Source organism: Colias philodice, chromosome 30 (genome assembly GCF_061535455.1).
Source record: "Colias philodice isolate Cphi_HAF_F1 chromosome 30, ilColPhil1 Martin Lab GWU primary, whole genome shotgun sequence".
Classification (NCBI taxonomy): Eukaryota; Metazoa; Arthropoda; class Insecta; order Lepidoptera; family Pieridae; genus Colias; species Colias philodice.
Window position 1 is genome coordinate 4250359 of NC_143115.1, and position 17957 is coordinate 4268315.

General features: G+C 33.6%; 2 protein-coding genes and 1 long non-coding RNA gene across 3 annotated transcripts; 2 read left to right on the plus strand and 1 right to left on the minus strand.

Annotated features, from left to right (window-relative positions):
* The first annotated feature begins 523 nt into the window (after positions 1-523).
* Positions 524-2212, plus strand: LOC149475496 (uncharacterized). Its single transcript, XR_016318083.1, has 2 exons — positions 524-881; positions 1282-2212. It is a non-coding gene; the product is annotated as an uncharacterized LOC149475496 (long non-coding RNA).
* A 783-nt stretch (positions 2213-2995) lies between these two features.
* Positions 2996-8327, plus strand: LOC149475497 (protein dj-1beta-like). The gene is made up of 6 exons (XM_089713491.1): positions 2996-3165; positions 3565-3670; positions 4629-4748; positions 6930-7044; positions 7524-7666; positions 8156-8327. Exons 2-6 carry the CDS (start codon positions 3584-3586, stop codon positions 8258-8260), a joined length of 570 nt encoding a protein of 189 aa, XP_089569617.1. The 5' UTR covers positions 2996-3165; positions 3565-3583; the 3' UTR covers positions 8261-8327.
* Positions 8328-9302: 975 nt separating this feature from the next.
* On the minus strand, positions 9303-16670 carry LOC149475498 (uncharacterized). Its single transcript, XM_089713277.1, has 3 exons — positions 16299-16670; positions 15475-16063; positions 9303-13121 (listed from the first exon to the last, which is right to left on the minus strand). Exons 1-3 carry the CDS (start codon positions 16428-16430, stop codon positions 12994-12996), a joined length of 849 nt encoding a protein of 282 aa, XP_089569403.1. The 5' UTR covers positions 16431-16670; the 3' UTR covers positions 9303-12993.
* Positions 16671-17957: the final 1287 nt, after the last annotated feature.

Consider the following 17957-nt stretch of genomic DNA (forward strand, 5'->3'; position numbering starts at 1 on the left):
ATGGTCAAGATTCACCAATAAATACATTTTGATCCCTATGTATGAATGGGCGTATTCAGAAAGAAAGCTTGAAACTTATAAGCGCTTATCGGCGCTTGTCATGTTCATATATTTTCCTGCGCGGGTTACCAGCACTGACAGGAAAATATATGAACATGACAAGCGCCGATAAGCGCTTATAAGTTTCAAGCTTTCTTTCTGAATACGCCCTATAAGATTACCGAAGATTACTCTTAATCATAAGATCTTCGGTGGGTCTTCCCTCTGGCCCTCTGCCCTATTATACATTATACTCTTTGCCCTCTGGATAGAGAAATAATAATCTAGAGTCTTGCTCTGTGATTCAGGGTTGCTATCACAGAATTCATAGAAACACGTTTAAATAGACAATATTTATTTAAAAATTACAAAACTTCTATGAACAATAATTAGTCATACATTATTCATAGTTCATAATTAAATAACTTCATTTTGAAAAGATTTTGAATTCATATTTATAGTCGACCTACAATCGACATTGTCCAAAGCGTAGAGTGAGAATGAACCATAGAGGAGGCACTAAAATGACAAGTAATGCGTGAGAGAAATACACTTATGACTATAAAGCTAAGAGCAAGCGAGACAGAAACATTGCTTTTTGTTTCTCTCATGTTATGCGATTTCTTTTGTTGGGGACAAAGGCAGTTTGTCCCAAACAAGCGGCTACAGTCCATTGTTTTGCTAGTTTTCTGTTTTTTCTCGCCGTTATGTGACTTCAAAGTTTAATAAACATTGACAGTGATCTGTTTTAATCCGACTTTAAGTGAAAATATGGTGCGTTGTAGTGTGATTGGTTGTAAAAATCGGCCGGAACGAAGATTACCAAATATTACCTTTCACACGTAAGTAAACTTATTTGAAGTATATTGTTTTATAGAACTGGATATAGTTGATACATTTTCATTAACTCTAATGTGAAATTATCTACAAATATATAATATTTTCATCGAAATAGACGTAAACATTTTTTTGTGTTATCCGACTAAATTACGAAGTGTTCTTGTTGTTCAGGACGCCATTTGTTTTTACGTAGTTTCAAATTTATGGTATAATCATGTGATTAACATGAGGGATACCAGTACAGGGTAAAATTTTCCCCAAAATCGTGAAATGTTTTTTTTAATATTAAATGTTAATGTTTGTGTAAAGTTTGTTACACGGTTCGGTTTTCCGGTTCAGTTTTCCTCATTTGCATTGGTTTAAGAATTTTTTTTTCAATGTCGGTTTTTTTGTATATTCCAGGTTACGATGCACATCATAACGCTGAAGACTGCGAAGCTGGCCCTTCCACACGAGCTGCAGCTGCCACTGAAGGCAGCGAGGACGCTGCCCCGTCAGGAGAGGCCGTGTTGGAGTAAAATCCGGAAGGCCACCCCCCGCGCCTTCCTCACCGCGGTGCGGCGCGCTTTCGTCTGCTACTCGCGCGCACATTATCGCGGAACCTCTACCCATTTATTTCTACCGTCATTTTGCTGTTCATTTTCAAATAAATGTATTTCGTTTAATTTGCTTTTAATTTGAACTATTCCCAGTACTTTTTTATTATAAATAGGCACTAAAATGACAAGTAATGCGTGAGAGAAATACACTTATGACTATAAAGCTAAGTTTTTGATGTGTATATCAATTGAATACATTACAATATTTGCGTTCATGAGTAAAGGGGTTATAAGTTAAAAATAAAAATATTTTTTTTTTATATAATGTAATAAAAAATTTTTGTCTTTCGTAATTATTCCCGTATCTGTTTTATAACATATTATTCTGTCTTCTGATTCAAATTCAATTTGAATTTGAATCAGAAGAAATAGCAATTAAAACCGCATATTCTGGAACTAGCAACTACTTGCAAGGGAATCACAACCTACAAGGTACTCCCCACGTCCTATAGCACAGACAAAGAAAAAATTGCTACAAGCAACATTTAAAGATACAACATAATAAAACAATTACCTAAGTTTGTTCGAAGCCCTCGGTGCGCGAGTCCGACTCGCACTTGACCTTTTTTGTCCTAATTTTACTGTATTTTCTATTATTATTTACCATTGATTGAAATGATATCTAAACTTTAGCCTTGTTTTTTTATAAAAAAAAATGTTGTGTGGTTTTATGAAACCACGGTAAAAGTGAAACTGTTCGAACGGTTCCGAACACTGCTTTGTGTAGCGCATGTCGCGTGTCGGTCGGCTGCCGAGTAGGTATACCTACTCGGCAGCCGCGATACATGCGACATGCGCTACATAGACCAAAAAGTTTGAGACGATGTAATAAAAGTTTCACTTTAATATATGAACTGGGATATTTCGATATTTGTGGTTAATTGCGAGAAGTGTAAAAGCAAAAGTTGTAATAAATATTTTAAATACCTACAACTTTACCATTAAACTTTATTCCACAGTTATAGTTTTTTTTAATCCCGATCTCAGATCGATCGTAAATAACTTTTCCTCTAATTTTTGTTACCTATATTCTCTTCCGTTTGAAATTGATTTCATTGTTCTATAATATTACTTTTATGTTTCAAAAGTTAATAAAAAATCATGTTGAACAATATTACTTTGTTAATTTCAAAAGTTAATATTATATTGCCCGGCTATATATTTAATACCCGTGCGAAGCCGGAGCGGGCCGCTATGTTTTTATATACAACGTTCACAGTTTTTCTGTAGTGTATTTACTATTTAGTATCAGCATTGTACCCGTGCGAAGCCGGGGCGGGTCGCTAGTTAAGTTAATAAATAACAAAATCTTTTCAAATCTGTCTTTTTCTTCATAAACCTATCTTACAAAAAAATACCCAAACATTTATAGATATTTTGCCAGTTTTTCGGATAAAAAGTTTTTGTAATAGTTGGCAACATTGACGTAAGGATTCGCCATCTCGTTCGGGTATACGCCGATGTCGTCTCTATAGTTCATTCTCACTCTACGGTCCAAAGAAAATTCTCGACATTCCGCAATTTTTTGATTTGTGATTTGTCAAAGCAAGTGTCAAAAATTAAAAAATCAAAATTAATGATTATTTTTGCAGTGCGGCGAATAAGTTATTTGAGTTCGAAATATTTATTAGAAATACCAGCAGTTATTTACAAATTCATATCCATTGAATAAGCCTTTGCAAATCAGGTAAATAGTTTTGTCTTTTCATTAATCGCAACGGTTTTGCTTCCTTTAGATTTTTTTATTCTTGTCTGTATATTATCAACTCAGACCAATAATCATGAAAATGTGTCAATTGGGAATGAAAATAAGTTATTATGAAAGAGCAGTATCTTTATATTTAGTAATACTTACAAACGAAGTTATATGTGAAGATTAGGAGATAGGTCACTTCCCGGCCGGTAGAATCTGCTTTCGACTGTAACTAATTTTAAGTTTTACGAGTCCAAATACGTGAAGTAAATATATTGTTGATATTATAATAAGCACGTCTTGATCTGTAGTATCTTAAAATTTACTTTATATATCTTATCCAATAATTATTGTAAATACAATTATACTTGACGAAAACTGTAAAATTTCTAGGAGCCTAACTTCATCAAAGATGTCGAAAACTGCTTTGGTCATTCTGGCTCAGGGTGCCGAAGAAATGGAAACTGTTATCACAGTTGATATGCTCAGACGAGGGGGTGTAAGTAAATTATTAGTTTTTGGCTTTTTATTAAGCTATTGCATAGCTTCTATCTCGGGCCTTGAGCGCAGCGACCGAATGTAAAAATTCCGTAACGAAATAACCTAACACCCCCCACTCTGACCACCAAAGCGGTGATACTTTTTATGCTATGCAATAGCTTTACCGAGGCAGTCTCCGAGTGCCACACGTCTTTTTTTCTCCCACTCATTTAAACAGGAATAGTGTCTTTAAAAATAATTATGGTAGTACATATTTAGGTTTTGAACAGACGCTTATGAAAGCTAAAAACTATAATTATTATCTTGCAGACATTACTTCAGCATTCAATCAATTTATTATTATTTTATAGGATTTTAATGTACAACTTACAAGTGTTATTTGCAAGAGAGTAATGTTTATTTTTTTAAATATATCCCTTGCATTCATAAAACACCACTAGAAGATGAGAAAAGTAGTGGTTCAGTACTTATAATTTAGAGCTAATTATATATGTTATAGTCAAACCCCTAAACACAATCTCTTCACAGAAGGACTGGTTTATATTAGGTTTGGCAAGTCATCAGGCAATCCTCGAAATACATTTGAATTTCACCCTTTGAAGTCAGCAGACGTCTTGGACGTAGGCAAATGCAACATAGGCATCGCACGACATAAGACACCTCTGCTAGACAACTACTGACGAAAATTGTTTAGTAAAAGACTGAAATATTACATTTATTTGGGCTTTGACAAAGTCATTATGCCAGACCTGAGGTTTGACCAGTCCAAGCTAAGAGTGCCCGAGCTTCGGGTCTAAGATCTTTTCAGTCAATCCATCTTTAATAGATTTTTTAATAGACTACATTTATTATAAAATTGGTCTCATTCTATTATCACGCCGGTGAAGGTCGACCTATATTCGGATCTTAGACCATATAACATATACGTATATTAAGTTATAATACACATTTTTCAGGTAACAGTAACGCTGGCTGGTTTAGACGGCGCGTCCCCAGTGTTGTGCTCTCGGCAAGTCACATTGGTACCAGATAAATCGCTTGCTGATGCGTTGGCTGAATCACCGCAGTTTGATGCTGTAAGTTGTTATGTACTTCTATTTTGCCACTCAAACATTTAATAAACTCAAACTCAAACATTTATTTATTCAATTAGACTTCTTCTAGAAGCACTTTTGAAAGAAAGAAAATAAATTTATTGCAAAAAACACACCCAACAACATCACAAAATTTATCTTAAGATTAGCAAACGATTACAGCCTCAGGAAAATGCTGCACAAGAACAGCGCTGATTTTCAGGCTGCACCGGCCGTTGAGGTCCACCTTAATATTAATGTCATTACCATAGAAATCTAAATAACAAGACACTAGTTTCAGCATATCCCACTGCGGAAATTCTTCCACAAGTTGTAATTATACTAATAAAGGAATAATATTTCATCGGTAAATATTTCTTTTTTAGAAATAATGCCGTTTTTCCTTAAAATTATAGAATATTTACAAGTATAACGAGTGTCACCATAGTAATCGAAATAACAATGAATGACACAGTCTACCATACTTATTATCACGTTTAACACAAATTTCAACCTTATTTCTATGAGTTTATGTTCAAAGTTGAAAGTTCAAAGTTGTTATTGAAAATTGACAACTTCTGTTGTAGAAAAGCCGAATTTTTTCGTATTGGAACAAAAAGAAACAAAACGTCTACTTATACTTAGGGATGTTATTCTAAAATAAACCGTAAATTCGTGCGTTAGGATACATATTAAAAAGCTTAATTTAATATTTAAGTTAGTTTTCACTAAAATCAAGCTGTCCAATAAAAGGCATAGTTTACTTGTGTGTACTGTTTGGCTATCGGTTTAAATGTGTTGATTTTGGCGACAGCGGTTTTCATATCAATTATGACATTATAGCACTTCTATGTGTCTTGTTATTTAGATTTCTATGGTCATTACATATTTTTAACATTTACCACCGATTCGGAAAGCAGTATCTTTGGAGAAGAACCGGCAAGAAACTCCAGTTGCTTTTTAAATCATGTCAGTAATAAAAGTAAACAAAGTCCCTAAGTAAGAGTAAATGAAAAAGATTTATTGATTTGTGTACTAATAAAAAGTTGCATATGTGCTAACCCACACTATAAATTATCACATACATTTTTCATGAAAATCAGCTATTTTTGTATGAAAAAGCAACACACATCCATTCTTCCATACATTCTTACAAACTTTCACATGTATAATATACTAGCTTACGGCCCGCGGCTGCGCCCGCTTTGACACAAACCGCATAAAATACTAAAACCTTCCTCTTTAATCACTTTATCAATTAAAAAAAACCGCATCAAAATCCGTTCTGAATCCGATTTAGGGTGCACTCACACACATCAGTCACCGTCACGGCACGTCACCGGACAGGATTAAAAAAAAATATGTATCAATAGTTCTAGTATGACTCTGTTCCCACACGACAGTCGCCGGCACGAAATCTATCAGTGACGTCACCGGTCAGGCACGTCAAATAATCTTTCCATACACCAATCTTTCAGTACAAACACCAGTCACCGTCATGTTGTCCGTCAGTCACGTCGCCGGTTTGACTGAATCATTGAACACATACATCAGGTTAGTCAGTGATTAGACGTGTGTCACGCTAGAGAACATGTAGCAATTATTGACGGTAGCACGACGCTGACTGAACTGAGACGTGACGGCACCGGGTGAGTGGGGATAAAAGTATGATACATGTATGGAAAGATTATTTAACGTGCCTGACCGGTGACGTCACTGATAGATTTCGTGCCGGCGACTGTCGTGTGGGAACAGAGTCATACTAGAACTATTGATACATATTTTTTTTTAATCCTGTCCGTTGACGTGCCGTGACGGTGACTGATGTGTGTGAGTGCACCCTAAGCATACATAGGGACATAGGGATGGAGAAAGCGACTTTGTTTTATACTATGTAGTGAAGTAGGATCCATATTATTGATATAAGTTTATTAAAATATTTTTTAATTCTAGTAGGATTAATAACAGCTTTTTATTATATATTTTATATTGACTAGAGGTCCGCCCCGGCTTCGCCCGTGGTACATATTTCGCAATAAAAGGTAGCCTATGTCCTTTCTCGGGTATCAAAATATCTCCATACCAAATTTCATGCAAATTGGTTCAGTAGTTTAGGCGTGATTGAGTAACAGACAGACAGACAAGAGTTACTTTCGCATTTATAATATTAGAATGGATTTTCAGGTAATTCTGCCCGGCGGTCTGGAAGGGTCTGATCGACTCTCGAAGTCTGATGTTGTCGGCAGTCTGTTGAAGGAACACGAAAAGTCTGGCAAAATTGTTGCTGCTATTTGCGCTGGTTAGTTAATCTTTATCTTAATTTAACCTATCATCCATATATTTATATTGTATAAATATTATATTATTTAGATAATAATAACTAAAAGAAAATTTAAAATTTACAAAGGAAAGTCTATCTAGCTTTTTCATTTATTTCCAGACACTGTAGAAGAAATCTTATATTTTTACAAGTGATGTTTTTAATTTTACCTCAAAATATAACATACTTCAATTATTTTATACTACATGTGCTCCACGGTTTTACCCGCTCCGCTCCTGTTGGTATTAGCGTGATGATATATAGCCTATAGCCTTCCTCGATAAATGGGCTATCTAACACCGAAAGAATTTTTCAAATCGGACCAGTAGTTTCCGAGATTAGCGCGTTCAAACAAACTCTTCAGCTTTATAATATTCTTTCTATATTTAATAGAAATAATTATATTAATTTGGCGGGATTGAACCATCTTTTTTTTTAATAATAAACATTTTTTTCAGCACCTACTGCGTTTGTAGCTCACGGTATTGCCAAAGGAAAGAATATAACTTCATACCCAACTACAAAGGACAAAATTACAAGCGATTATACGTATGTGGAGGGAGAGAGGGTGGTTGTGGATGGCAACATTGTGACAAGTAGGGTGAGTGTTGCCAGTTTAATGGGGTTTTGCCTATTTTATTGGAGTTTTTTGATGGTAAAAAAAATAGTTTTGTAGCATAGACGCGATTGTTATTTTTGTAAACAATAATTATTAATGATAATTTATTTATTTATTGAAGCAACCAGGAGTTCTTGTTAGTAACAATAAATTCTAAAAAAAGCTTTGTTAGTATGTCTTAAAATTAATAATACAGTTAAGATAGTGGAATGGATAATGAATATTTTTTTAGTTACTGTAATATTCTTGTGAAAAAGATTACACTTTTATAATCACTTTTTTAACCGACTTCAAAAAAGGAGGTGGTTGTCAATTCGGACAGTATATATTTTTTTTGGTTATGAAGTGTCATTTGTAATAGTCAAAAATGTAAAAATTCTTAACTAAGGGAGACTCATACATATATTTCAAATTCAAACTTCAAAAGCAAATTATCAAAGTTATTTAAAATCTATTTTTTATTATTTCTAGGGTCCAGGCACTGCCTACTGGTTTGGTCTAACACTAATCGAACTGCTGACTGGAAAAGAAAAAGCGGCGCAAGTTGAAAAAGGCATGATTATCTCTGGATATTAATCGCATCAAAAACGATATAGTAATTTTTGCTGTAAGCAAAAGTGGGAAATAAAATTTCTTAACTGTTTTATGTTGTTTCATTTTGTAATCAATTATATATTTGTATGAGTATTTGGTTGTTTCAGTGAACTTAGTGAGCTTTCCGCCAGCGGCTTCGCCCGCTACTCAAAGAAAAACCTCCATAGTTCCCGTTCCCGTGGGATTTCCGGGATAAAACCTATCCTATGTCCTTCCTCAGGTCTCAAAGTATCTCTGTAGCAAATTTGAGGTAAATCCATCCAGTACTTTTTGAGTTTAGTCCGGACATACATACAGGCAAATAGACAAAAATTCTAAAAGCTATATATTTCGGTATCTGCTGTAGATCACGCCCCAAGTATTGTTTTAAAAAAAATATTCGATGTACAGTTTTGACTTTCTTACGATTTTATTATAATGCATAGATTTTAACCGATAGTTAAGTATATTATACAGGGTGTCCCACTGTTGGTATACTAAGCTGAAAGGAGGTTATAGTTTTGCATACGGTAAGTACGTAAAAAATACTTATAAAATTCCAGACGCATTTTTTTTTCAATTAGATGAATAATTAAAACTTTATGTGTACACCCATAACAAGCAACCCGCCCATATTTGCTACCAGCTTGTGAACTATCGTTTAAGATTATGTTTTCATAGACAAAATGCTCAAATTAGCGAAGCGGTATATGCCGGCTGCGCGTAGTTAGAGAAGAAAACATGGATTTTCAGGAAAAATTTAGCAAAAATTTTTTGATGTAATTTTGTTGTTTAAGTATTTTTTACGTGATCAGTATATGCAAAACTACAAGTCCCTTCGCGCTTAGTATACCAATAGTGGGACACCCTGTATAAATAATTTTATTGCCCATTATCACAAACATTCTTTGAAGTTATTCAGATTTTTCTTTTAACAAGAACTTGAAACTAGCAAAATATTCTTGAATCAACAAATTTAACTATTATACCAAAGATTTCCCATCTGACTTCCTATATTATGGGAGGTAAATAAAAACAAACAAAATAATTTATTAAATATCTTTATTAGGAAATAATAAATAAGCGTACAAGATAAATGCATACATGAGAGCAGATTACAGTAAAATATTCATTCACATAAAATTAACACTAAAATACAATAAAAAAGACGTGTGTCACTCGGGGACTGCCGCGGTAAAGCTATTGCATGCTATGCCTTCAAGCCACACCTCCGCGCCCGTCGGAGTGGGTTATTAGCTATACAGGGTTACTTGTAAAACACCAGCAACCTCGCAGGACAAGATAGCTAACAACATTTGTTCTACGACTATTGGCATAACGCAAAAATGTTGTGTGGTTTTATGAAACCACGGTAAAAGTGAAACTGTTCGAACGGTTCCGAACACTGCTTTGTGTAGCGCATGTCGCGTGACGGTCGACTGCCGAGTAGGTATACCTACTCGGCAGCCGCGATACACGCGACATGCGCTACACAGACCAAACAGTTTGAGACGATGTAATAAAAGTTTCACTTTAATAAATTATTTTTAATGATTTTTTTAAGCTTTTATTGTACTCTCCTAACATTTGTAAGTCTATGCTCTGACTGTCGCAGATAGGTCAAGTTCAAACGCTCCGCCCCTACCTTCCGCCTCTCGTTCCCTTCTTGTTTACGTAATTTTTGTGATGCGCGTAGAGTTTATAATATTCAAACGGAAAATTAAATGAATATTTATTTTTGTATGAAAATAAAATCTAACAAATTATCAAAAGTCGTAGAACAAATGTTGTTACTTATGATGTTAGCTATCTTGTCCTGCGAGGTTGCTGGTGTTTTACAAGTAACCCTGTATATTCAGGTGTTCTTTGGGTCTTCGATGCTTCTCTAAAATGTCCATTCTTTGACAATATTTCTATCTAGTAATATCTTTACTAATAATATAAAGAGGAACAAAAGATTCCTAATTCTGAATGTTTGTAAAAACCCAATAAAAAATTCCAAAACATAATATTACTTACATAAAACATATGAATACTGAATAGCCTCCAGAGATAATACAAATTTTATCCAGAGACTTATAAACTAGACTTTGTGTGAGAAATATAGTTATCTCTTTTACACAAACGCATAATACACTTTCTATCTCAATTATAATTATCATGAATAATGAAGACTGAGATTCAAAAGTACAGTTGTCTCTTTCACACTCGTGCATCGAACATCTTCCGTCTCAATTATTACAAATTAAGACTATCTTTCAAAAGTATGCTTGTCTCTTTTACACTCATACATAATACTAATTATAAAAACCTGTGTTGTCTCCCTCTGTCGGTTAATATAGATAATTTCAAATGTGATAATATCTACGTGTTAAATATATTTATATTGCACTAAGCTAATATAAACATATTTCAAAATGTTATCAATATGAAATAAACATATCCAAAAGTGCTCATTTGGCGATTGTGCTATTATATTTTATACTATAATATCATCTCTATAGACAGAAAATGACTACTACGTAAGTTCTATTCAAGAATAATGTCATATTAGGCATAAATATAATTAAAGTTATTGTAATACCATAGTATAAAGAGAACAGAACAGAACAGAATCTACTATGGGGAGTGCTCTGAGGAATTGTTCCACCTACTACCAGCCGCACAGTTCCACCACCGGACCACACGCCGTAAAAATCTGTTCCATCCGCACCATCTGGATGGTTGGCGCTCCACCACTGTCCGCTTCACCCGCAACTTCCTTCCGCGTACGGTGAAACTGTGGAACGATTTGCCACCTGCGGTGTTTCCGAACAACTACGACATTGGGGCCTTCAAGAAAAGAGCTTATTTGTCCATAAAAGGCCGGCAAAGCACCTGCAAACTTCTAGTGTTGCAAGTGTTTATGGGCGGTGGTGACCACTTACCATCAGGTGGCCCACCTGCCCCTTTGCTTGCTCTGACATAAAAAAAAAAAGAACAAGTAGGTTATTTTCGAACAAAGGTACATAACGCCGTTTGGCCCGTTTGTATGTACGCGGAGGGCTTCGTAATGCCCCCCGTTCATGTACTATCAGATATTATTGAATTCGTTATTGTGACAGATATTTTTGCTTATGTGCCAATAGTAATATATTTATGCTCGTGACTGTACGTACAGTGCCACAAACTTAACTGACCCGGTGGCAAATACTGGAACTACGTGCCCCCTTTTTGAAATGTCACATTTTCACAGACTTTTCATACGGAATATTTTGTATAAATAAAAAGTTACTTATTAATGTTAATTTACACCATTGGCAATGACATTATTTTTATCCTTGCATCCGGGGAAATACTATTTAGCGGCACTAAAATCGACATCAATGATACCGTCACCGGGTCAGTTAAGTTTGTGGCTGTGGAAGTGTGTCGCTCGGTTCCTTCTCAGAGACTGTTCTCGTGAGGGCCGCGCCATTGCTGTGAGCGGTCGGTGTTTGTTTATACAATTAATTAAAACTAGCTGTGCCCCGCGGTTTCACCCGCATTGCTCCGCTCTTGTTGGTCTTAGCGTGATGATATATATGATAGCCTTATTATATAACCTTCCCCGATAAATGGGTTATCTAACACATGTGAAAACCCTAAACGCCGGGATTCGGCCTACTTGTTCCCTTTATACTATGGTAATATTATATTTATGAGATTCTGATGATAATCATTGAAAGTGTTGTTACATACAAGTTACATTTCTTTAAAACAGCAATTATTACACACATTGGACTTATAAGCAGAGGATGTTTATGAAGGTAGATTAAAAAAATTGGGGATAGGTAGGTGTTATTTTTACAGTAATTATCATGTCATAAAAGACAATTTTTTCGATTATAATCTATTGGCAAGAAATTCGTATGATTCTTTAATAGATAAAAAAATAATCAACATATTACCCACATTCATAATTTTCGCGATTTTTGATGTTAAAAGTGCAACTATTTTATAGATGTTACTCATTTTATTATTATTCAAATGTATACAATTTGATAAATAAATAATTAGGTATATAATAATTCATTTACACTATTAGAAACAGGACTGCAAATGTTCAATGGCCAGCCATAATCAATAAATATAAATTTTTAAACATCTTTTTCTATAAATTTTATAATCAATTTTTTCAATAAAAAAATCTAACACACACATTATCATAGATAACTAAAAACACTCAGAACTTGAATTAAATTATGACACATGAAAAGCACCAGCTTTCAACAAAAAAAAAAAGTATTACAAAAAATTGTTCGAAATAATAATAAAGTGAGGTATACATAAAATTCACTTAAATTTAAAATCTCCTATTTTAAAGTAAAATATAAAAAGCTAGTCTCATTTCGAATCGTTTTTCGAGTCTTTGTTCAGATTCAAACTTATTTCATATCAAGTCTTATTTCATTTAATATTTATTTATATGTTCAAAATTCTATAAATGAGAAATTTTTAAAGAAAGAACAAATTCGATTCCCATCTCGGGATCGAACGTTTTTTTTAATTTCTCACTTTATTTCATATCAAGACCACAGATAAAAAAAACTTAAGTTAAAAAAGAATATAAAGAACGTAGTCTTGTTTCATTCTCGAGTTTAGTTCATATGCAAACTAAAAAAAAACTTATGTAATATTGAAGTCTTATAAGTTTAAAATATAAACGTTGATAAAACATACTTAAATAGTGTTAATTTCTATTATTATTTTATTTTTTACCAGTTATCCAAAAAGTCGTACCCCGTCTTTGGCAAAGCTGAATCCGTTAAGGTTTCCGTTGAATGAAAGTCTGTACCAGACGATGCCTGACTGGAGAGTAGGCCACGGTTTTCTTCCGATAGATCTGAAAATAATATTTATTTATATATTATAATTATTAAAATTATGTACACTAAGTGGAAATACGTATTTTTGCTCATGGATGATAAACCGCAGCACAGTGAGTTTGACACAGTAAAACTGAGGAGAGCAAAGAAATAATTTAATCTTAGCATTTAAGAGCTAAGTACCATAAGTCCAAGTATATGTCTACCAGCTGACAAACACTCCCTCACAAACTCACAAGCAATTAAGTAAATAACTTATATGCTTTTCTGATGTATAGGTATAAATCACTGCCAAGTATCATCAAAATCCCATCAGTGCTAGAGTATATACAGGGTGTCCCACTATTGGTCTACCTACTAAGCGCGAAGGAACTTGTAGTTTTGCATACACTGATCACGTAAAAAATACTTAAACAACAAAATTACGTCAAAATGTTTTTGCTAAATTTTTCCTTAAAATCCATGTTTTCTTCTCTAGCTTCGCGCAGCCGGCATATATACCGCTTCGCTAATGTGAGCATTCTGTCTATGAAAACATAATCTTAAACGATAGCTCACGTGCGGGTGGCAAAATTGGGCGGAATGCTTGTTAGGGGTGTACACATAGTTTTAAGAATTCATCTTTTTGAAAAAAAAAATGCGTCTGGAATTTTATAAGTATTTTTTACGTACTCAGCGTATGCAAAACTATAACCTCCTTTGAGCTTAGTATACCGACGGTGGGACACCCGGTATAGAGTAACAAACATATATACAATATATGTACATCCTCACAAACTTTACATTTATATTATTAGAAAGACTAGCAGGATAAGAAATCTTGTTTCAAACTGTCATCATGTAATTAATAGTCCGGGATACATCGCCCATTTTTGCAAGTGATTACTATCAAGCTAATTTTTCGTGAGTAGCTTTATTTTGATGAGATGCCCAATAATTTCATGTACGAAACTCTCGATTGTGGTAGCTACCAGAGGAAACAAGGATAGAATTACTGATTTGATGGTTCTCAAATATTAATTACTAACTGAATGTTTTTTTTTTTGTTCAATCTCAAGATAATTATCTAAATTATTCGAAAAAATATTTGTCCTACAAAATCTATGGTTTGATCAAAGAGTCCCCCTTTCCAATGTGTATCGATAACGAAGTCATCATAAATGATTACTAACCAGCAGATTTTTTTATTTTCACTTATTTAATACTTATATAATTCAACAGACATATTGTCCTACAAATTGCGTAATAAATATTTGAGAACCGTCAAATCAAAAATTTTTATCCTTGTTACCTCTGTATGCTACCACAATCGAGAGTTTCGTACATGAAATTATTGGGCATCTCATCAAAATAAAGCTACTCACGAAAAATTAGCTTGATAGTAATCACTTGCAAAAATGGGCGATGTATCCCGGACTATAATGTTTATTCAAATAATATTATGTATCCTTTATCTAACACTGAGTAATGTTTAGACAATGACTGCATTCTAATTAGGAGTGATTCATAGAATAACAATAGGGACATCATGCTATAAGATTATACCAAGTGATCTAGGATTTGTTATGCTAATATCACTACATAGTATAAAACAAAGTCGCTTTTTCTGTCCCTATGTCCCTATGTATCTTTAAAACTACGCAACGGATTTTGATGCGGTTTTTTGTAATAGATAGAGTGATTCAAGAGGAAGGTATATAATTTATTAGGTTTTAGACAAAGCGGGCGAAGCCGCGGGCGGAAAGCTAGTTATAAATAAATACAAATATTTTTTTCAGGACAATTTTCACACACGGCACGATCTGATCCTATACTAAGCTTTTGCTTGCTTTAAGGAAACCAGATGGCTGATAAACATACATATAATATAATTTTAAATAAATACTTATATATAGGAAACATCCCTCCACACAAACTTTTGCATGCAATATTATGATAGGATTTTATCAATTATGTAATGTATAATTTATATTAAATACCTTCTAATATTAAAATCAAGTACTTAATGTACCCAACTAATGATTTAATTTTAATTATATAATTTGTTTTATAAACTAATATGTATAAAGAGAAAACATTTATATTTTTGTATGTATGTTTGCAATGTTTTGACACAAATACTAATTATTTCGCCACTAGAAAGACATCTTTACCCAGTAACATAGGCTATTTTTTAAATCTATAGTTAGCAATGAAATCTGTGGTTTGTATAAATAACTAGCTGTGCCCCGTGGATTTACCCGCATCACTCCTATATATAGCTTATAGCCTTCCTCGATAAATGGGCTATCTAACACCGAAAGATTTTTCAAATCGGACCAGTAGTTCCTGAGATTAGCACATTCAAACAAACTGTAAATGAAAACTTACCACTACTAGACTTAACAACGCTGCTCCGATAGTCCTTTTCGTATTTCGCATTCTGCGGACTCTTATAATTCGTACGGAAGAAATTATCTGAGGATGCTACAATCTGTGCTGGTCCTGTAGACACCAAACACTCTAGTTCTTCATCTTTCTGTTTAAAATTACCCATAAATTTGCTGATAAAACTTGTAGGCGACACCACCTCTCTATTCGAGTCTTTATACGTGCTTTTTAAAACATCGTGAGACTTTAACGCGTTTTTAAGTTCGTTTACAACTTTCGAATGGGATAACGCGAGTTCTGACATGACTGGAGGGGGTGAAGAACACTGGACGTCTTTGTTCTTGCGGTTTTCCGCGAAAATACATAAGTTCAGTTGACTCTTCGTTTGGTATAGAAACGGCGCGGAGTATTCATCTCTATATGAACCGTTCTCATCTTGTATTACCTTCAAGCCTTGTTCACGGCAAAAGAAAGACATCAAGTCGTCTTTGTGAACTGGTGGATCGTTGATATCGAAATCTAATGTATCGAGCAATGCATATTTTAATGCAATATCCGGTTTGATAATGGATTCGTTTATAATTTCCGCCTGAAACGATAATTATTAATGAATTCGTAGTACAACCAATACGCAACATATAGTTAGTTACGCATTATAAATTTTTTGTACATATTTTGCGGCGTTATATATTAATATGATTTACATTTTAATTCATGGATTATATAAAGTGAAACCGATGTTTAACTCTGTATTTACAATTGTAATATAACAAACATAGTTATTTTTAATTATACGCATACCAAAGGTACAAAAAAATACAGACCTTTTCCTTTTCGGAAAGCGAGTCCCAAATGTTTTCATAGCAATTCCGTGTTTCAACTATATCCTCATGAATTTTAGCTGCAATAGGATTGAGTGTACTGAAATATTCTTCCGCTAATGCACTAAGCGCCATAGTTCTAAATATAACACCGAATCTTGTTGGAAATATCAGTCCATCACATTTAAACCATTTGCTAATTACATACAAATAATAAATGCTATGAAATATATTTCAATTTTAGGTATAAACACTACACACTACTTTAATATTCAAGCAAAGAGTACCTATTCAAGTTTATCACAAACACAATGTTTTAAAATAAAAAATTTATTGACAGACCGCAAGAATGACGTTATTGACGACTGCGGCTGAGTGCCGTCATTCGTCTGTCATAATAAAGTCTAAATTCTATTAATGCACTCTGTGATGTGCTCAGAGGAATAAACCTAGGTTTATTGCTCTGAGGTGATGTGAGTCTGTGGTCCTCGGAGCAATTATCAAGCCTGGAGAAGTAACAATTAATTGAACGTTTCTTATATAGTGGCTCTCTTTTATTAAATACCCTAATTAATGCGATAGAAAGAGACAACACACTGTTATCGGCTTGGCATTCAAATCCACATGTAGCCACTTTTTGTTCTAAAAAGGTAGTGCTTGCCACTTTATCGAATACTAAACTATCGATTAATAAAAAAATTAAGTTATAAAATTGCTTGAAGATAATTTTAGATTCGTTTAATTTTGAATTATGGATAGGTAATTCCAAATTTTAAGATTCGTTTAATTTGGAATTATTCATTTACGATGCGTATTGACTGCCTTGCATTGTATGGTAGTGGTATTTATAAAAAAAATATTAATATTATTAGGTATTTCGGTTTAGGTTGATTTTTATGGTTTCGTAAAAAAGTACGTATTTTTTCCTGTTTTCATAGAATTGTACGGAACCCTTCGTGCGCGAATCTGACTTCCACCTGGTTGATCTTTTTACAAATCAATAATCGTATCCTACTAATATTATAAAAGCAAAAATATATAAGATTGGACATTTGATACTCTTTCACGTAAAAACTACTGAATGAGTTTTTATGGAACTTTACAATTATATAGTTTAAACATCAGAATAACATATAGGCTACAATTTACCGCGGGAAAATAACTCATTCCCACAGGAAAAAATTGGTAAAAGTTTAAAATAAATTGCTTCAAATAAAACAAATAAAATTTAAAATAAATTTTTACAACATTTTATTTCGATACTTAATTACCAAATTACAATATTTATTATTTAAAATAGATGCCACCTTAAACTTGTGGTACAGCATCTCTGCAAAGCACTTTACTTTTCTTCCCGTCTGATTCGAAATGATTTGAACAAGGCCGAGAATGTTTTGAAGGCTTCCAATTTTCCCTGTGCTATAGCTTTAACCCAAACATCTTTTAATTTTTCTCAAGCCAGAAACCTGCAAATAACAATAAAATCCATACTTAAATACCTTTTTTTTTCTCCTAACCTAAAGCAGTCATTATCAATGAAGTACTTCGTAACTACTCAAGTATCGATAACTGCACAACACTATGGAAGTATTAATTTGCATTTTCTCTCAAAAAATAAGCTAATTATGATTTCATTTCAATGATCAAGGGTAGATAAAACAT

Bases quoted from the DNA above. Each gene is read 5' to 3' on its own strand.
- LOC149475498 (XM_089713277.1), bottom strand. From the start codon at position 16,430: ATGGCGCTTAGTGCATTAGCGGAAGAATATTTCAGTACACTCAATCCT. The intron at 16,064-16,298 runs GTCTGTATTTTT...TTATCGTTTCAG, and splicing joins CGCTTTCCGAAAAGGAAAAG to GCGGAAATTATAAACGAATC. The intron at 13,122-15,474 runs GTAAGTTTTCAT...TATTATTTTCAG, and splicing joins CGTTGTTAAGTCTAGTAGTG to ATCTATCGGAAGAAAACCGT.
- LOC149475497 (XM_089713491.1), top strand. From the start codon at position 3,584: ATGTCGAAAACTGCTTTGGTCATTCTGGCTCAGGGTGCCGAAGAAATG. The intron at 3,671-4,628 runs GTAAGTAAATTA...CACATTTTTCAG, and splicing joins ATATGCTCAGACGAGGGGGT to GTAACAGTAACGCTGGCTGG. The intron at 7,045-7,523 runs GTTAGTTAATCT...CATTTTTTTCAG, and splicing joins TGTTGCTGCTATTTGCGCTG to CACCTACTGCGTTTGTAGCT.